Source organism: Rhea pennata, chromosome 8 (genome assembly GCF_028389875.1).
Source record: "Rhea pennata isolate bPtePen1 chromosome 8, bPtePen1.pri, whole genome shotgun sequence".
In the NCBI taxonomy this organism is placed as follows: Eukaryota; Metazoa; Chordata; class Aves; order Rheiformes; family Rheidae; genus Rhea; species Rhea pennata.
Window position 1 is genome coordinate 18,880,291 of NC_084670.1, and position 22,067 is coordinate 18,902,357.

General features: G+C 40.9%; 1 protein-coding gene across 1 annotated transcript in view; it reads right to left on the reverse strand.

Moving 5' to 3' along the window:
- The window catches only part of TGFBR3 (transforming growth factor beta receptor 3), a 126,598-nt gene that overhangs the window by 27,230 nt on the left and 77,301 nt on the right, over positions 1 to 22,067 (reverse strand). The window contains exons 5-7 of the mRNA XM_062581355.1: positions 12,317 to 12,500; positions 6,715 to 6,883; positions 4,620 to 4,767 (exon numbers count right to left, since the gene is read on the reverse strand). Coding sequence (XP_062437339.1) covers positions 4,620 to 4,767; positions 6,715 to 6,883; positions 12,317 to 12,500 — 501 coding nt within the window. The remainder of the gene's footprint in view (positions 1 to 4,619; positions 4,768 to 6,714; positions 6,884 to 12,316; positions 12,501 to 22,067) is intronic.

The window sequence follows — 22,067 nt, forward strand, 5'->3', positions numbered from 1 at the left end:
GCCACCTCAGACACAGAACTGCTGCACACAAGCATGTCCCTTCTCTTCCCCCTCCTTCCAGCCTCTGACAGGCTCAGGCTGCGCTGCAGTAAACCAAACCAAAGCAGTCAGAAACCGTCAGTTCCTAAAGGAGACAAAGACATGCTTATGGCCATTTCTGTAACACACATTTTTTTTCAAAACTCTGCGTTGAAGTGAATTCTGAGTTCTCAGACAACTGATTTTTCAAATGTTCTCCCTCACTTCTTTGGCCAGTTTAGGGTACAACTTCGGCTACATCTGGGAAAACCTTTGCTCAAACTGGCACTCCTGAAAAGGGCAGCTGGGCCCAACTCATGAAGTGGAGCTGATTCCAGTTAATGCTTTAAATCAGCTGGAACTGAGGGTACTCTGCACGCCACAGAATGAGCTTGAGACTATAAATGCTGCGTGTGTCCTGCAAAATGCTGAATATATTAAACAGTACTGTATTAAATGCTGAGTATAGTGCTAAGTGAGAATGCTCAACTTTTGGCAAAACTGAGCTACTTAAAAGACAACATATACTTTCCACACATTAATAAAAATTGTACTTAATGAGTTGCACTACAGGTGTTACACAAATACATCGATACAGCAAACTTACAAAAATACACTTGCTAGCCTGTAAATTTTATTATTAAATAATTATGCATTATTGCTCATCAAAAAGCAGCCATGAAATACAGATGAGTCACAGTCAGCTTTCATTTTACTGTGAAAGCTTTGCAAAATTTCCGTTTTTGTTGTCAAAGCTGCAAGTCAAAAGGATACCACAAGCGTCTCTAGCTGTTAAGAGGGGCAGTCCCAAAATACTCATTTGTGTCACATTAAATTGCTTTAAAGTGTTTAGCAGCTTAAATATATAAAGCTAAATACGTAGATTCAGACACAACATTCTCAATATTACTATTATCACTAAATCAGTCGTTTTAACAACTACAGAACCAGCTGAACATGCCCAATTCAGTAATGGGCACTATGACCTGCTTCTCAGTGATTCCTGCAGTAGGACTGAATTGTACTGTCAACATATGGATTATACCAGTTCATGCTGCACAACAAGCACTTTCATTTCCTCGCCTATCTGCTTCATCACATAGGCTGCATTCTTTTTTTAAAATCTCTATGGGTTTCCCTCAACGTGATCAAATCTTAATCCTCTACCGATACAGAACTTCAAAAGATTTACAGCACTGATCTTTCTCTCAGCTCGTTTTTGGGCATCGGTCATACGGGCCTTCTACAAAAGGTCAAGAAGTAAGGTTACATTTTTGTACTTGCCTTCAGAAATACTGCCTTTAAGCAAAGAAATTAATAAAGCTTGTAGGGGGACCTGAATAAATGGAATGATTTGCCTCTTCCTCCCTCCCTCTTTCTTCCACATGACCCTATCCTACATTCTTTAAACACCCAAAGCTTCAGAATTTACGGTAATGGGAATTTTAAGTGCAGGTTACCAGGTTTGAGGCTACTGTTACCAGTACTGTTACCAATGACAAAGGTCACTGAAGATAAGAAACGAAAAGGAAGCAATACATATTCCAATTACAATGCCTTATTATGGTTATGGGTCAAATAGTCTTTTTCTTTTTTCAGCAGACAGAAATCTGAACATGGTTTATCACACACTTTTAAATTGCCACACCAGATTTGACTGGTTGGAATTATTATGCTACCCAAATTTTGCTGGATTTCTCTCTCTGCTTTCCCTTTCTTTTTTGTGAAGATGAGACAGCTGAACAAATATTAACTCCGACCTTTACTGTCCTAGCTGGCACCTGACCATTTTCAGGGCTTGTTTATACTTCTTCACTCCACAGTGACCTTGTGATGTTCAGCCTGCACTGCTCAGTGAAACAAAACAAATCCCGGGGGCTTGCAGGAGTAGGCAAAGCATCCTGCACATGCAGCCGGCACAACTCCATCGTAGGCAGCGTATGAAAACAGACAACTCGCAGAGCCACCTACCAGAGTACTCAGCATGCAGAGAGACTATTTCAGAAATTAGCAGGCACAGGTTTCAGGTTTCTCATTTAAAGAACAGTCCACATAGGTCCACAAGCTTTTAAAACTTTCAGAGATTTGTCGATCTGAGCATTCCACCTCCCCTACTCTCTGACCCTCAAAGCATTTCTTTTCTTTGAAATGAATGGAAGCTAATGCTAATCACTAAGTCTTTCTGCAGTTTCACTTCTTTGCCCAGTTTGTCCACTGAACAACCTACACCTCTGCAAAAAGGCACTACTTCTGAAAGAAGCAATGAAAGTGGAGGCAGGCAGTCCAGAAACACAGGAACTCGCACACATTGCACAAGGTTTTTGAGGACAAAAGGCTGCAATCAGGAGCAAAGACAGCCTAGGAGAAAAGCCTTATGCATTTATTTTTGGTGAATTTGGATGAGTGTGCACTTCAGTTGTGTATTATTTTGCCTTAATCATACCCATTTTACTGGGTTTAGGGTCCATCCTTTTTCAGAGTTTCAAGAAGAACCACAGCAAGTTGGGAGATGAGCTACACCACCTGGCAGGTCCTCTCCATTTCTCGTCTGTGAACCTGAACCTTAATAATTCACAGTCCCCGGTCTGAGGCAGCTTGGCCTTAACCTTTCACTCCCAGTTTGCCAGTGCCTTCGAGACAATTGCGATTCATACTGAGGGCAAGAACTTAGGAAAATTGAAGTGCATGGAACAGATTCAACTAGCAAAAAAGAACGTTATGAAACATTACCTAATTGTTTAGTAATTTTTTAATGCATTGTCTAAAATTGGATTTGGAAAGGCCTTCAGCTGTACAGATATGAACAGATCCTAAACACAGGAGGAGCAAACATTTTAATGACATGGGGATATTTAGTCTCCTCCCCTCTCCATAACTAAAGTAGATCAAGCATGCATTCAGAAACTGAAGCAACTGTAAGAATCAAGCAGTAGAGGAAATACTCACCACAAATCCTAACACAAAGTTTTTCAGATACTGACGTTTCCAAATATAGTATTACTTTATCTTCTTGTTAATCTAAATAAAATGTTATCTAATGCCACCCATCACAGAAAGAATAAGATGTAACAGATTTTTACTTAAACTCTCTGTCATTATTAAAGGAAAACTTTTGAATAAACATACTTGCTTTGTACACGCAATGTAAGTGCAGCACTTAAGACATTTTAAAATCCTCTAGGATTTCTCTCCCTGAAAATTCATGAGCCATAAACAGGTAGCTGCATGGATACAAAATATTGTTCCTTGGACAGCTAAAAGCATGAAGTGAATTAATGTACTATTCTCTAGCCTGTAAAAGCAGATCCACACAGTACTGGCTAAAAGGCCTAAATACACATCAGCAAATTTTAGGTAATAACCAAGAATGCAGCTATAAAATCAGATATTTTTTTTTGCCCTTCTCCTTACGAATATACTAATCCTAAATTACTAACCTTGAGCTTTCTCTTTAAGGTCCAGTTACTTAAGACCTATAGAATGACCAGAATGTCCTTTCCCATCCCTAAGAGCAGCATGTGTCACGGGATCAGAGGGGAATTTCATCACCCACCTCCGACAATTTTCTAGTCCATTTTCTGAGCAGCACCATAATTTATTTCCTTTTAAATTCCTCACCTCAAAATCTCAGACCCTGCCTGCCATTTTGTTCTTGGAAGATCTAGATCAAGCAGCCTCTGCACACAAGAGCAGAAAGCCACTGCACAAAGTGAAATACAAATAGTTCGAGCTGAAAGTGCATCTTAGTTACTGCAAAAGGGTTAATCACGAGCCCACTGGTGGGCCTGAGCAAACACCGGGCTCACCTGTACAACGCCCTCTACCAGCCACTGGAGACAGAGGCCACACATTTCTAGGCTGGGACATCGATCTATTTTTTGTTAGAGAAAGGGAACATACATCTTCTCAATAGAAATGTGTGGAGCCACAGAGCCTCTGCCAAAAAATCATTCTGAATTGGAACTTCCAAATATACCTAAGTGTGGTTTCAAAAGTGTAACTTTAGGGGCCTTGGTTTTAGTTTTTTTAAAACCTATTATTTGCGGTCTGAGCAGAGGTGAGGTCAATCTGACCAAACACTTGCTGGAGACAGAAATACTGGTGAGGGAGAGGGCCAGAGGCTACTATCATCACAGGCGGAAGGAGCAAATGGTTTCCACTTCTAAAGGGATGTGGGTGGACACCTTGTATCTAGCATCACCCCTTCCACAGTCACAGGCAGCTTTCCAGCTTCTGAGCTGAACCTGCAGACCCACCGAGGTAAGAGCACATCCAATTCAAGGCTTAGGGTGCATCTTCAACAGAAGCGAAGCAGACATACACCCTAAATCCTTGCACTAAACACCTGGCACCTGTGATGAGCTGGTCAGTTTAATAGTCCATATATTCCATATAAGGGAAAACCGAAACATATTGTTTCTATATTTACTGCTTGAAATGCAATAATAATTCAGAAAAAGCACCTAACAGAGAAAACATTCAGAAATAAATATGGTGCAATGTCATATCACATTTGAACAGATTACATACTGTTTGCAGCATGACACCTCATCAAAAAATAAAAGAAAAAGGAAAGGAAAGAAAAAGTTGCCTAAACTTACAATCACTTCCAGTTTTCCCTGGACATCATGCGATTTGATAACCCAATTGACAGACTTTTTGCACTTCAGGATAAGTACGACGTCTCTGACAAGCTTGGCGCCTGGTTGAGATGGTTTAATGTCAACGATTATATCCACCTGGAAAGCACTATATGTGGAAAATAGAGAGAAAGTAAGACCAGAACGCCAGAAATTTTCAGCTATCAACCTTCTTCCAATCCATCATGTTTCCAGTGTCTGGCCAGCTGATTAAAATGTTGGAGATTATCCCAGACAACACAACATGTGCAAAACAGATTGTTATCCCACATATGCTTAAATGATTTTACGTAACAATAGAAACAAATACTTTTTAAACAAATAATTACTTGATTTTTTTTGTCTCTTGCTTACAAAAAGTGTGCTACTCATTTCAGCTATTATTTGGAGCAGGTTAGTTAAATGAATAGTAAACACTGGTTTTTTTTCCACTGTAACAGCGTTTAAATATAGCTATTTCAGTTTCCTCTCAGTGTAACTGCATTAAAGCTCAAAACCATACCTTAAAAAAAAAAAACCAAAAAGACAGATAAACAAGTTTAACTATACCAAAAAAATGCAGCACAAATACTATCAGGGAATATCTCTATACAGTTAAATTGTGGAAATTATTTTGCTTAGGCTCTTGCATGTGTTGAAGAATTACTATATGGTCGTATTTAGTTTCCAATACTTCTGGATATATACTTATTTTAAAAAGAAAATAAAAGAAAACAGATGTCCAGCCTACAGATTGCTGGAAAATTGATGAACATCCAGATTTTTAAGACCTCAGTAAAATAAGTAGAGCAAATAGGTTAGTACCCGTCAGTAACATCTCCTCATGCAAAGTATTAATTCAACAGAAAAATCTTTACTTCCAGATGATCTTAAGACTGTATGTCTTAAGAACGTGATCACCCCTAAGTAACACATTTCATCTCATATTCCACACTGCCCCTTAGTGTCTTGGGATCTTTGCTTTATCTCCTGCAGTTACACGCATATCCAGCTTAGCTTCTATATGTTTCTATGCGGATATAAACTTTGTAAAGATAGCTGTAGATAATGTATATAACTAGGAATGAAGGAAATAGAAATTCAAATATTCATTACTCTTAAAAGTTTTACTACTAAAACTTTTAAAATTTTTGTAGTGTGGTCCTCCGAATTCTTACCATGTACTCTCAGCCAAAGCCAAAGCCCAGAAGGCAAGGAGACAGAGGGCTGCTACTGCAAAACGCTTCAAGGGGCTTACAGTGATGTTGGTGCAAAAGAGCAGCTCTGTTTAGGATGGGGTAGTTACTCACGCCACATGGAGGCACATCATCTGGAGTCACCTACTCACCTCCCACCGCATCTCCGCACTTCCTCACTCTCCCAAGGTTGTTATGCAAGGGAGTACTTTGAACATCTTGCCCTTCTTGAAAAAACCCTTCCTCCCACCGTATCTCTTGTGTAATTTCCTGATGAGGGACGGGATTTACCAAACAACTGCACAACAGGGACAACTGGATGATGCTGGGTATCCAATGACTGTCTGCAGTGAGCAAGATTTTAATTCTCCCTTAGCTCTCGTGAAATTGTTATTTCCTTCTTGCAAAGGGACAAACACCTGAGTCTCACAGCAAACATCTGCTCTAGCAACAATACTGTCCACCTATGAAGAGCTTTTACAGGCGTGATTTTCTGAAGCAAACCCCACTCCTCTGCTGCCACTAAGATCTAGGAGAGACAGGCCAAGGAGGAACATTTTACATGTCTTACCTCCTAAGTTCACAGTGACTTTGACAATTTATCTAACTCTAATAAGGGTTTCTGCCCACAGAATAGGGACAGGATATAGTCCACAACAGAGGCACTTTGCAGTCTTGCCCACAAAAATTAACCCTGGAATCCTGAAGCAGGATCCAAAATCTTTACACACTGAAGGACTAGTTTCTATTAGAGGTAAAGTACTAAGATCCAAGATCTTCTGATAATGAAGAAACGGCTACCATCATTTGACTTTCAAGAGATGCAGGAAATGTTTAGCCGTAAATTCAGAAAGATTTAGCATACTTGGTAGATACTTTACCTGTATGGATTGGAATTTGGAGTGATTAATTCAATGATATGAACTTCTCTTTCTTGGACTAAGTTAGACATAAGACACCCTTCTGCTGTTTTTGGTTGTAGGTATCCCGCAAGGTAATTTAAAGAGAGAAAGTTCTTTTCTATGTTGCACGATGGAGGGAAAACTTGATCTAGAAAAAAGAAAAAAAAAAGTATATGCACCTTTACACATACATATCTATTTACATACGTGTATGTACGGCATCTGCTTTAATGCAGCACTACTTTTTATGACACAGATCTTTAGCCTAGAAGGTTTATCTATCCATCATAAGTAGTTATGATAAATTAACACAATGTTGTTACACAACTTGCTGAAACAGTTCAGCACATCTCTGAAGTAAAATACATACTTTAATTAGAACAGTTTCAACTTATGAATTTGAATATTTATTGAAACAAACCCATATAGAGAAATCTCAAAGTAGTTCTGAAATAAATTACACGAGCATTTTTCAAAATGCATATATTTAATTTGATTTTTGCACCTTTAAAAAAAGATCTTTTTTTTTCTTCTGAAATTAACTCAGAAAACATTTAAAAGAGATAGGATCTCCTCCTTCCATTAGAAAATATGTTATTCTTATTATAAACTAATTAAAAAACATAGAAAGTATTTTCCTTTTCCTTACTTAACGTATTTCCCTACATTTTGTGTCGTTAGTGCTGTCTAGAAATATTTCAGTGTACGGAAAATTGAATATATCAAGAAAAGAATGAAATATGTTTTTGAAGAAAGAAAGGCTGATGATAATATCTATAACCGGAATGAGGAAACTCTACAGTAGATTTTTAATCTGCATTTTGGTTTTAATTGCTCAGCTGATCGTAAGCATTTGTTAACGTACTATGCAGAAAAGAAAAAACAGTCACTTGGTATTAAGTTCTCATGCATAGCCTTTAAAGTTGCACACCAATAACCAGGATTTCCTCTGAACAAATAGAAATATTTTGTATTTCTGTGGTGACTTTACATATGAATTGTCACAACACACAGAAGGAGTAAGTGCCTTGTTCAAAGCCACACAAAGCCCTGCAGGAACAGCAGCAGAATTCCAGAGCCTCCGCCGAGCTCTGCTTTGACCACAAAAACCTTTCCTGTTAAAAACTGCAGCAAGACAGAAAGCATGCACCAAGCGTGATGCACGCAAAACTGCGGACAAACTCTCACAAGCTGAGTGGAGACCACTTTTAGCATTTGCTCCCTAAGTTAGAGCTAAAATCTCATTTGTGTGCGGTAGAAAACTTTACGTAGGGACCGGAGACTCCTGCAACCCCAGCCACAGTGGAAACAACTGAGAGCGCTTCTCCTGAACCTACACAAAGTAGGCTTTGAATATTAACCTCCGCTTCTTCTCTAGAGAATCTGTGAAAGCTATACGAGGCTGTAATAGTCACGCTGCCCAGAAAAGCCCTCCCCTAACACCTGGTACGTGCCCTGCCAGATTAGCCCCGAACGCAGCTGCAGTCCCGCAGCTCCTCCCACAACAGCACAGACTGGAAAACGATCCCAAGTGATCTATCCCGAAATTAAATTCATAAACGTATACACACGTACATACACAAAAAGACAACAGGCACTTAATTCTCTGCCGCAGTGCTGCAAAACACGTCCCGCCGCAAAACGGCAGCCTCCGAGCGGTTTGCGGTAAGCGCCCGCGTGCTGTCATCAGCCCCTGCCACGAGCTCGTTCCCGCTCCCGGTGCCTTCGTCAGACGCCTCCGCCAGGCCCAAAGCACCGCGACTCCCTCCCGCCGCCCCCGGCCGGGCCTCCCCCGGCCGCGACAGAGAGGGAAAGGGGAGCCACCTCCGCGGCTGCCCCCCGGGCTGCTCGAACCACAGCGGCGCTGCGCGCAGCGCGACCTGCGTTTCTGCGCGCAGCACCCCCTTTCAAAGACGAGGACAGACGCCGCCTGCGCCCTCCTGTACAAATTAGGTGTCACCCGCAGGCTCCTGGCTAACTTGGACAGAGTTCCAGTATCCCAGCTTAAAATCATTAGACTTTCGTGAAAATGGGAGCCATTAATCAGGTGTCACTCTCCGAGGCAGACGCCCTTGGCAGCGGCAGCTCAACTCAGCAATAAAAATCCCGTCCAAGAGAGCTTGCCTTTCAAAGCCCGAGCTGGGGATGAGCGAGGTGTCAGGGATTTTCCTCTGCCACTCAGGTGGCTGACTTTTCTTCTCCAGCGTGTTTTGAAGGTTACTAGCCTTTAGTATTAAGGAGATCAGAACTTCAACCTTAAAACGGCACCGCGGGAAACGCGGGGGTATGGCAGAAGCCCTAGCAGGAAAGCTGCCGCCGTCTGTCTTCGTAGGGCAGGGTGAAGCTCTTCGGGGTACGCACCCTGGGCTGAGGCAGGGCAGCAGCAGGCCAAACAGCTGCAAACCACAACGTGCCACAAAGCAATAACCGACAGCTTTAAAGCCAAACACTTGCTGTGCCGCGCAGAACACGCGCCAGCACGTACAGGACACGCTCAGAATCAGCGCCGAGGCTTACTCTTCTCCCAGGACATGAGCACAGCGTTGCAGCTTGTAAACAGATTATATGTGGAATATTATTTGCACCTTGCCATTTTTCAGCCTAGCTACTGTTACGGTCAAATAGTTTTTTTCTTATTTAGTCCAGAAGCGTGTTGAAATTAAGCTCTCTCTAGGCTATCATACCCACCCTGGATTTTGTCTGATGGTACCAGGTAGTTAGGCAATAATTACCTAACTGGTAAGTCTTTTTGACTTGTATAATACTATCTTACTGAAGCACGAGGAATTAAAATGACTTCTGCTGCTTGAAACGTGCACCTAAATCGCTTTCACTGGGAGCAGTCCCAGCTTCCAAAATCTGGTTACAATTATCACAGCAACTGTTTTGCCACCTCATTTACTGCACAAACCAAAGCAAGGAGAACCCCACTTCATGGGTCCCCTTGCTCAGACCCCCTCATTCTGGCCTGTTCAAGCTTTCACGATGTTCCTCACCACAGCAGCATCTGATGAACTGTTCTTCTACGCTCTTGACAGATGCACACTGCATCCTTCAGACGGACCTAGCTCCGACCCCATTTCCCACCCTCCCTATCCTTCACTCACTCGCCTCCCAGTTGCAGCTTCAGAAGTGCTCAGAGAACCATGGCATCAGATGCAGTTTTCATCTGTGAAATATCATCTCTCTTTGGATCTTTTCTGTTTGCTGTATTAAGCTACAGCCTGAGATTTTAAAATGTTAAATCTTCCTGGTTTAGATTTTTGTAACTTGAGAGAAGCTAAAATGTAGATAAGTATGCAAACAGCGCCATTCAAATCTACCAGGCACATAGCGAGGCACTGCTCCGTGTGGCCACCACTCGCACAGTCAGGAAGCTTACAGATGGTGGGTAATACTACCTATGAGTAGGAGAGCAGAAGCTGAGGGTGCTCGACTAAGGCACTCGGGTAGTGTGATATTTGTATCAACAGCTTGAAGTGTCCATCAGCATATGCTGTTTTCTGCGGAATTTAGTGGTTGCGCTGTTCACTCTGCAGTGATGTAGGTCAAGTCCATGTCCCATGTGTTTTTTATACAACTCCTCCTTGTACAACTGCTGCAGTTCAAGAACTGACCCTCTCCCCACCCCTCAACACACGCATAATCCCCACACATATTCATTCTTCTGCCAAGAATCTAAATCAAAATCAAATATGGTTACAGTTCAGCTAGTTTGTAGGAGCTTTCTCAGAAACTGTCTATTTTGGTTGCTTGCCAACTTCCATTTTGTATGCTTACTCCTAACTAAATTGTGTTTTACCACACTAAGGATGATGCAAAGCTCTCAGATATTTAACCGCTTAGTTTGACTGGAGATGTGCAAACCAACAAACAAAATTTGATCTGTTTTTGGACATATCTAATTAAACGTTCATCTCCACAACACAGAGACCACTACTCCCATGCATATGTTCCAAGAGCACTTTAATGAGCTAATAAATATATTTCTGAATGATCTTCTGGCATTAAAATCCAAGACTGGTGCCAAGTAGAACAAAAATCATGGAGGGGAATCCTGCATGAATTTAGCAGGTTTTGGATAAAACCAACACAGGCATGTTCTGACTCTCAGGGGCAAGCCTCATGCTTCAGGAAATCAAATGATCACATACAGGTGGTTAGGAAAGGTTTCTCCCAGAAGGCATTTTTTTTCTTTTTTTTTCTCCAGTAACCAACTTGTTCAGCTATTCAAGGGCTTCTCTAGAAATAGGGCTGAAGTACTACTAAGGCAGGCCACAGAGCCCAGCAGTACTTGCTGGATGTTTTTAGAATGTCCCATTGATTTCTGCCATTCACATCACTGAACTTCGAGACACAACAATTCGTTTCAAAATAGCTAGTCCTCCAGCTGCTATGCAGCACACTTCTTGTTCACTTTTATCAGCCTTTTTTCGCAACAGTTTTTGGTAACCGTTTGCTTTATTCTAAACTTGGCCAATTTCTTCAGAGTATGAAAAGAACACTGAATTGCAGGCTGTTACATAAAGAACATCGGAATTTAAGTGTCCCTTTTTATGAAAAGGGAAAAAATCACCCCTAGTCATCCTGTATGATAGAGAGAAGTTGCCCTCCCTACATTCAGTGATGATTCTTTGTGAAACTACAGACACAGCAAACGCAAGGTCTTTCAACTTCTTTTGCTACTACATATTTCTGGAAAAGAGTCTGAACAGAGAAAAGTAGGGTACTCCTCCAGAACTGACTGCCTTGCTCCAAGAACGTAATCTCTTCATCTAAAAAAGCTGCGGCTCTTGTGTTATCTGCACAGCTCAAGTTAAGAACAGTTCAAGTGTAACGCGCATGTAGTAACTGTTATATGACCAGCTGAGAGAAAGCAAGAGCCAGACAGGGCTCCAGAGGCTCACACCGCTCAGCGGCTCTGCTGTCACTCGGGTGCATGGCCAGCCCAGCCCTACCCTAAAAGGTGCCCATGAGATCCCTGAGGAGCTGCCGTCATCTCCCACCTGCAACCAGAGCTTGCCCTGCTGTCGGCTCCCCATGGCCCATTGCATACACCCTGCGGCTCGCAGCCACCGGAGGATTTTGGCATGCAGCTCAGAGGCACAGGAAATCTTGCTCCTTGTGATGAAAACACTCAGGGACATTAGACTGTGGCTGCTTATCTTAGTGAGGAAGATGATTCTTAGCTCAAAGTAGTCTGGATTCTTGTTCAAGGAAATACTGGGAAAACACGTAAGTCAGGTCTTTCTAGATCTCAGACCTTTATATGAAGCCACCCTATGCACCACCATGACTAATTTATTTGTTTTTGAATTATTCGGTTTCTGTAAGATTCTGGCCAATGATTCTGCATCCACATTTAGGAACATAAAATCTGGGCCCCAGAATCCATTGAAAGCTGCCTAAATCCAAGCTCTAGTCTTTAGACTTGCTCTTCTTTCTCTGTTTCTTCCCTCTGTATTGCACCACTTGGAACATGAAAATTGTTTAATGATTAATATATAAATGTGAAATACTACTTTGACAAGACTTATTCGCATCATCTAGAACTGTCAATCAATTCTGTTAAATTTTTTACCTTCTCCTACTTTGATATAGATGTTTCTTGATATTTTGAGTTCAGTGAAGGATGTGACTGCTCCATATTCCTTTTGGGCCCACTGCAGCAAATGTTCATTTTTCTCAGGGAAAAGCTTTTCTTCTGTTTCTGCCGACAAAGAGAAATTTCCCTTCTCAAACTGAACAATGGAACCTAAGGATACCTGATGGGAATAAAAACATATTTTTAGTGCGACACATTTTTCTGCATAGACAGGTAGGACATTTAAGCAATGTAATCTGTCACACCAAAATGCATTCATTGAAGATAATTACAGCCTATTTGCCATCAATGCCTACATTCCGTATATTTTAACATCTGCATTCCTTAAAATTTTTTTTTTTTAATATTTTTTAAAATAGCATGAGGTTTCCAACCAATCAGTCTAGCTGGGGTACACATGGCGGCAGAATAAAGCAGGGCTCTAAGCCTCTAAAAAGATGGGAGGAAGACAGAATAAAGCAGACGAAATAGCTGACAGGAGGAAGTGATGCTCAATAAACCTTGGAACTACCGAAGTAACTCTCAGATCAGAACAACATGAGTTTTCAAGCTCAGACAAATAAAGACTTACAGAGAGATACAGAGTAAAGAAAGGGAAAGGCTAAGAGAAAGGGAAAATATTTACTGTTGCTTTATTTGCAGGAAGCAACGAAATGCTTTGGTCTGACACAAAGCAGATGAATCATACAACTTTAGAAAAGTCTTTATAAATAGAATACATTAACCAAGGTCTTGATGGGGAAATCTAACTCATTGCTTAAAATAGCCAGAATAATGGCAAGTACAAGTATAACAGGATTTATAGAAAGTCCTAAGATTTTCAAATCCATTGGAGAGGCAATAGCATCATTCAAGAGGAAAAGAGGGCACAGGCTCAGATTCCCTTTCAGACTAAGACTTGCTTCAGTTGCATTGGTCTTGGGGGAAAAAATGATCATTTTGGATTTACTGCAAAGGAAGATCAGCCATCAGCCCTTCTGCTATCCTGTTGCTGCAGAAGGAAGCAATTTCTGAGCCCCATGCCAGCTCTTAAGAGGTCCCTAGCAAGTGGTCAGAGTAGGAATCCTGTATTTCCTGCAGTAGTGCATGACCAGCCCTTGAGCCACTCCTACTCCCAGGCTGTTGCAGTAGACAGGACTTCAGGGCAGTAGCCTGTTCTTGTCGCCAAAGCAGCCTGGGAAGAGGTCTGAGTCACTGTGTCACCCTCCTCCACCTTCCCAGGGTGTAACAGCTGCAGAAGACCTCAATTTCCCTCAAGGGTGGATACAGAAATGTTCAGTATCCCAGAGCGGGTAAAGAGAGAGAAGTATCTTCATTTCAGCCCCCAAGAGCCTGTATAAATATGAGGACAGGTAACCAGCTCCCACATTCAGCATGCTATTTTCTGTGTAGATAGAAGTGACAGTACAGTACATCAGGAAAAGAACGTAGAAAGAAGTGTATTAGGTCCTGCACCAGAGCACAAGTTAGACAGAAATCTGCAGCAAGGGGATATACAAGTATTCTTAAATTTTACTGCAATGCCAAGGCTTTCTACCGTAACACAGACCATTCCATTCTTTCATGGAACAAAAGTATATTTTTTCTTGAATTGAAAATCCAAGACTAAACACCATTAATCAGACTTGTGAAAAATACACCATAACATTGGTCCTGATTATTATTTACACATATTATAACAGAATAACGGTCCTAAGCATCTGTCTAACATTTTAAACATCAAAATATACCAATAGGAATTAAATAATAGGGATTACCTGAAGCCAGGCTCCAATTATATAAAAATTAACTTAAAGCAGCGAACCATGACCTGCCCTGGGACTATTGTTAATAGCACTATTTCACAATGCTCTGTATCAGTTTGTTTCTCATAAACAAATATTAGTGAAAGTAGAGATATAAATTATGCCCCTGGCATATAGAAAGGATTTCAAAGTTACTCCCTGTGCCTCCAGCTGTTACATTAGTATTTATTACGCACATATCGCATACTCTCCTCTAAGAGACCTATGTAATTCAAAGTTTAATTTGACCAGACCTGTCACAGAAAACCACTTAGGAATTCTTGATGCTTTTACCAGAATGGTTTCCAAAGTTTAAAGTAACATCTGTATCACTTCTGAATGATTTTCCTTTTTTGTTGTTTTTCATCTGACTACCAGAAAACACTTCCTTTAAATTGAAAAAAACAACCCCAACTTTAGTCAGTGTAACACAGAATATACCATATTAACACACTTCTCAGACAAGGAAGCAAACTCTGCCTTCGTAGGGAGATGAACAGCGAGATGCTACTGTACTGTATTCAATACACCCCGACAGCTGCCGCTGGCACCTTCAGAGACTCCCGCTGTTGGTATAACCCACTAAGGAAAATCCACTCCCCTCAAAGTGGGCACTAGGAAAAAGTAGCCACACAGATACCTTTAAAAAGTACTACTCAGCTTGTAGGATTCACTTTGTAATTCCACTACTTAAAAGTAGTTCTACTACGGCTTGCTTTTATGGGGCACCTCCAGGACGCAGAAGTCCGCTCCCAGCGCACGTTCAGTTTCACGGTGGGCACAGTCCCACGGGATGACGAGCACGCGGACACAGCAGCGGCCAGGCCACGCGCACGGGGCACCGCTTAGCCACGCTGCCTCTGCACGCTCAGGATCTTACTGCGGCCCCGGCATAACCAGGAAAACCTCTTGTGCAGGAAGGCTGCAGGCTTTAAGGATTTAATCAATTATTTTCCAGGGTTATTCCATGCATGCTGTCATTGCACCTCAGTAACCAAAACTCCTCAGCAACTTCAAAAATGCCACACAGTGTATTTGAGAACTACAGCAAAAGCCTTTCACATACACAGTTTCATAACGTTACTGGCACTTTTTATAGTCACTGACAGAGTAAGTAAGTATTAGTGCAACTCCTTAGGACATTTGAGAAAAATGTGAGAGAAAAACAGTAATCTTTCTGAATACTGATGTAAGAGATGAATCAGTGTACAATAATGCATTTTTATTGTATTTTCCACTTGGTATGTGAGACTGTTAAACTTCTGTTAACGTAACAGCTTTCTTCCCCAGAATATACTTGTTTTTCCATTTATTATTAAGACTTCAAAACATTGTGCACTATTCTGTGGCATGATGAGTGGCTTCCTGCGAGCAAGGTGCTGCCAGTGAACCCCGAAGATACCGGGCCATAGCAGGGAGAAACGCACAGACAGAAAGCAGAGCAACAGCAAAGCCTGGCACAAACACCCTCACTAAATGACGATGTAGTAAGCACCTTTAAATAAATATGAAGCTGATCATTTATTTTTCAATCACACACTGAAATCTATTTGAAATGCTGGTTCCACTACACATTTTAAAAAGGACTGCAGAGCCTGCTGTGCTTGCCAATGTTGGGATTTTTACTACAAGGACCTAAGGCAAAGTTAAGTGAGCCAAGCACGTTATTTTTTCTGGAAAGCATTCAACTGACTCTTCCAAAAAAGGCAACCATCACTTTGTTTCAACACCTGCCTTGAACATTAACTACTTATGCTTCAGAACAAACCAAAAGCAGCTTGCTCTTTAAAGTACTCCGGGCATGCCAGAGCACTTGAACCAAAGAATATTTTATATGTTCAGGAATATATCTACAGGTTTTCTGAGCGCTACACTGCCTACTGGCTGCATAGGAAACTGCTGCCATATCCACTCTTATCTCCTCGCTTGATCTCCTTTGGTGGTGGCTTTCAGAGGTTGCCGAGTGGAAAAAATGCCCCAGCTCTATTTCTTCCTGTTGTTGTGAAGATATTCAAAATGACTGCACGGGCAGCGGCCGCTGCTGAGCTCACCCACGCGCCCTGCCACGCTCCCGAGGTGACACGAGGAAACCTCCAACCCCGACCAGGGCTCGGGAGAATCAGCTTGCAGGCCCAAAACACGCTGCCTGTGGACACTAACCGTAGCAAGACATGCAGATCAAAAGGCTCTCCCTGCAGCCAGAGAAAGCAAGTATCAAACATAGCATTTTGGAAACTTACTACTGAAAAGCTGAGCATTCTGCCAAGAACAGGACATATAATAAGTACGTATTCTTCTTATGCACACAACTAGCCCAGTAAAGCTCGCTGACCACCGGGGGAAATGGCCAGTGCAATTTTCTTTGCACTGTACATTGACAAGAAAACATGCATCTCTCATTTTGACAAAAGGCCTTTTTATCTCTCTTAAGAAAACTTTCTGGTCTTACAAAAACTGTCTTTGCTACACTGCCATAGCACTTAGGACAGGAGTTACCTGACAGATGAGAGCCAAATTGCATAGGTCACCATTCCTCAGAACCAGCCATCAGTGGTATCAAATATATACACTGGTGTGCATGAGCATTGCAAACATTGAAAATAGACCTTCTCTTTCTTATTTTACCTATTTCTTTCTCTCCTTAAAAAAGGAAAAAATCTGATTCATCAGGGATATTACTTGGTTTGCCTTATGACATTTTAACTATTTAATGTAGCTATCCCTCAGAATACTGAAGAAGCAAACATGTTCTTTATGTATCCTAGAGAGAGAAAGGCACCTGCAAGAGACACCTTTGAATACCCACGAGAAGCTCCTGAAGTTCCCGCACTACCCAGCATGAATCTCCCCCCCCCCCTCACGGCACCAGCACCACTACGAGCCATCGAAGCCTCTCCAGCACAAGCAATGAGCCAGAAAGCCAAGACTGAGGCAAATAAACGAGAAGAGAAACATTCTTCATATTTTTACTTGAGCTGTATAATATCAGATCTGCAACACAACTTGTAAGAAGGGAATAAATCTGCTCAGAGTATAATACAAAAGTTTGAAGCAAATGTCAGAAAAGCCCACACATACTGTTGGGAGTCAGCTAGTGCTTTTGATAGTATGCATCGATATGCTTTGGTCCCTTTAAAGGAAAGGGTAAAAACACGAACAGAGAAATACTAGTTACTCTGAATCTAAACCTATCTCCTTCATTGTTCATGAATCCGCGCACACAACATGCAATCATCACCAAGAGCACAAGCCTGTTTGGTAGATGGTTAAGAAAAATGTTGCTTTCGAAATCAGATGCAACATAAATGTGTCACATGTCTGTGAATCACCTAACAGTTTTGTACAGCCCTTACCAGCCACAGAGATAAGATGCTTTCACATATCAGTAAAGTTTTTCATTTTCAGTTTAGTGTTCATCTTCCATTTTCAATTTAGTGTTCTCAAGACCACTTAGAGTCATCACAAAATTCCACTTCCATTTTTCAAAACAAAGGTATAAAAGAATCAGTATTTCTTATCTGCAGATTTTAATTCTGCTCCCTAGGAGATGGCGAGTTCCACAACTACCAGAGATCTCAATAGGAATTAACGCTGCTCAGCGCTTCTCAGAACAAAAGCCGAATTTCATGGATCACTCTTACATATTGCCACGCATCTGAAGGGAAAGCTGAAATTTTCTATTGAAGTTGAAAGCATTGCAAAGCAAGTGCAGCTTTCAGAACTCCCATAGAACAGCTACTAGAATGACAAAAAATGCAGGTGGAGGGGAAACCTCTCGCCAAAGTTCAAGGCTGCAGGAAGCAGTTTATCTGTATCAATCATACACAGTTGATTGTCCACTCATCTCATATTAATTTAACATAATCTTAACAGAATCAATATAACGCATTCAGTTGACATGAACAAAATAAGGCAGCAGAAGCCTTTCCAGCGACTCTGTTCCAGGTTAGATTTAATGTAGTGGGAAGATGAGAAGGGGAGAATTAAAGCGTATCTATGCAACTGCAGCTATAGTTTCCACTGGAATCAATGACTCAGTAACAAAACCTGTTGTGATTTATTACCTCCACATCACCAGCACCAGTAGTCTGCCAAAGCTTGCTTCTGTAAACTTCCACTAGCTAAACCTCCAGTTCATGGAAGCAAGTAAAGGGAAGGAGCCGTGAGCAGAGAGAAGCTCTCCCAGATAACTGCTTCAGCCCTTCAGCCTGTTGCAGAATGGCTCTGGGAACATACTTCACCCTTCGTTCACAGAAGGTTATTTCTCTCCTAGCTCTTGCAACGTGGTTTAACATACAGCCCAAGAAATACGCATGCAGTGGCAAGATAATGGTTTTCCTAACTACCAGCGACCTTCCCTCTGGAAGTGCTCTACCCATGCTCTGGGAGGAACAGCAAGGAAAAGCAGCATTCGCGGTCATTCAGTGGCAGCAACGAGAACGACCAGCACAAGACCCCCAGGAGGCAGCAGCATCCAGGCCTGGGCAGCCCACACCATCAGCAGCAAGCTTTGGCTGCAGCAGCGGCCCGTGAAGGCAGCCCCAGAAGCCTAATGAAACACTAAGCACTAAAGCCCAAGTTTGCAAAGACTGCTTAAATCACCGGAGACTAAAGGAACTGGATGGAGAGCAAATAGGACCTACGCAATAACAGAGCAGGCTCCAAAAAAGTGCTTTAATTTATTCAAAACCAGAATTTGATGGTCCCCTAAAAGAAGAAACTGAGGCACACTGAACTACTACGCTGTTTCTGAAATTTGCCACAGTACCACCAAGCCAGTATTTTTGAAACACTTCACCTGAGACCAGAGTGGTTTCAATGAAAGCAAAAGATGCCTCTGTATCATAAAAAAAAAAAAAAATCACTATTTTGGGACATCAGACTACCACATACAGACATTTTTGCCATACACTACATATTTGCTTTGTACACTACATCTTGCTTCCTAAGCAAAAAAAATCACTTCTCTTCCGTAACGCCTTCATGAAGCAAGTTTTGAATGAAAAATAGATCCTTACTCTATTTAAAGATGCATTCCTAGTGTTATTGTAAATCTTAAATCTGTTCTATGCAACACAAACAATGCATCACTTTCAAACATGTCTTTACCACCCTGTCATTTTCTACCATCCCTACTTCTGACAAAAACCCCTCTGCTCTACTGCCAAGAACGTAAGTAACCTGAGCTCCCTCTGATATTTCTGGGAGTAAAGTCCCAATTATACAGACTTCATAAAAGCAGTATTTTGGAGGGGGTTGAATCAGGCCACGTGACAAGGGCTACAGGGAAATTTTCTATTGTGAAAAAGCATAATAAGAATTTTTGTTTACTAAACATGGCTTTTAATTAGACACTTAATGTTATTTTCACATTCTTTCAAAAGGCAAGGAAATGGTGTGGGGAGGGGAAGGAGGAATATGAACTTTGCCAAGCGGAAAAGGGCAACTACAGGATTATTTCCAGCTTCTGAGTAGGACAAAGATTAAAACAAAAAACAAACGCAGTATTCTATACAAATGTAAGTGTCCTTTTTAAATTCCTCTTCACACTGTTACACAACACCAAAAATCTACTGCATTTTACTTGGAATAGTGAAAGGTCACTATTTATACCGAATTTATCACTAGTCATGCATTTCCTATCCTTCCTCACTCTTCTAGCAGAGCACTCTGTTCACATCTGGGTCTGTTTAACAAGTGATTGGAAATTTAGCCTCCTGATTTCCCGTTAAATACTAGGCACAGGAAAACAAATAGCACTTGTTTTTCAGTGAGTTTTGTCAGTCATCCAAAATTTAGTGCAAACTGCAGAACAGCCTGTGGTTTGGTGGCAGAGACCCAAAATATGTGAACCATATTTTCATGAAGTAAAAGGAATAAACCAGCTTTTGGCTAAAATAAGAACTTTTTTTCTTCTTCTTAGAAATACATATATGACTAATAATTAAACTCTTTATCCTATAACTGATTTTTTGATTAGAGCTTTTTTTTAAAAAAAAAAAAAAAAATCTCAAGCCAAGAGCACATGGTCTGGTTTTGCATTTATTATTCCTGCTGTTGCTTCCTTATCCCCGCCTCCATTTTACTGACTTACTGCACACAAGTCAGTCCTATTAAAGGGGTTCCTGTGAGTAAGCCTATTGCACAAGCACTTTCTCATGTGTAACTCTTACTCATTCAATTACTTGAATAACAAACCTCAAAGACAGACCTGAAGAATCACATCTTTAGTTAAATATTATAAACAGTTACATATGTAGATATCGAAGACTTTTTTTTTAAAAAAAAAAGATTTATTCTAACAGTGATTGCTGTCAAAAATTGCAAAGGATTGGGTCCATCTTCTTACTCATTTCATTCTCACTAGCTTCACTAGCCCAGTAAAGAAATTGCTAGGCTACAAAAGCAATGGTGAAAGCTACCAGCTCTAAAGGAAGAATTCACAAGCTGGGCAGCACCTTTAAAACCCTCTTTCTGAGCAGTTTCATAGATCTTTTGGTTTTTTGCCAAGACATGTTTGCAATAAACTGCTTTTGGGGAAAGAGAAAAATTATGACTTGAGGGGGAAGGGAGGAGATTATTTTGTTATACAGAATTTAAGGAGAACTGGTAGTCAGGAGATCAGGCATGTTTTTTCTGCAAGATTGACCTGTAACATATCACAGGTAAAAGCATTTTCCGATTTTCCACAGGTGTTGCCTAGCCTACGTAAAATTGAGAACTGTCACAACCTACCAGTTTAATCACTGCTGAAGATACATTTTAACTCCATCTCCCACTCCCCCACGTCCAATATAATTTTGGCATTTATTTCCTGCTAAAGAGAATGGAATATTTAGCAGAAGTGCTAGATATCCCCCTTGCTGAACAGGGCAGACTTTCCCCGAGCGACAAAGGGGCTGGTCTTCCAGCCCAGAGCTCTTGAACAGAAAATGCGAGTCTTCAAACTCCGCTAAATTTTTATGACATGTAAGTATATCTTATCAGACTAATATGACTAGATACATCTGTAATTGAAGTAATTTTTGGTTACATAGGTCAGGCAAAGTTCACGTACTAACCTTTTTCAGGTATTTTGGGATGGAAATACCATTATACCTAGGAATATTTATTTTTAACACAATGAGAACAAACTCAACTTCTATGCTTTTTTTTTTTTTTTTTTTTTTAAATCAAGATGCAAACTTCATTGTTGTTGTTAAAACTGTTTACTAGTATTCTCTGTGGTTTATAAATGGAGAAAGAAGCACAAAGAAGCAAAACAACAGCACAGCAAAGCAACGGACAAGCAAAGATCTCCTGACTTTAGTCTAGCGCCCTGGGCACTGCCTCAGACAGCTTCATCCAAAGTATTGTCATTTATTGTCATTTAGTAAGCATCACTTTGCTTGCATTTGCTGCAATGTGTTTGAAAAAACACTCTACAAAGCATGAAATTTAAAAACCTGGATGTTAACAGAGCAGTCTTCGATTTGATTGGGACATTCTATTGATTTTATGATAATTTATCCCATTGTCAGGTTTAGCCTTGAAGAGTCATTTTTTGAAACTGTGAGCTGCCTGCATGATGTAGATAAAATATGACAAGACACTGTGCTGAGTGAAGCTATGCACAGAATATGGTAAAAGTAAGTGCAAGTCCACCCACAAATGCCAAATTTAAGTGCTATTTCTATTTTTCCACTGAAAAATGTTTTGCAGAATGTATTTTGTGGTTCTTTCTATACTGAAATCATATTCACAAAGACTGGATTTTCTGCCCCATTCATTTTAAACTTCTGTCTAATAGAGGACCAGGCCAAAGGCAAAAATCTCAGCTTTAACTGTATTGTAAGAAGTTAAAACTCCAGAACTACTCAGCACTACCATGTGTTTTCCTGGTCTTTTGGAGATGTGCTGACCTGAGCTTTAAATCTTTTAATCCCTTCCTTTAGAAAAAGCAA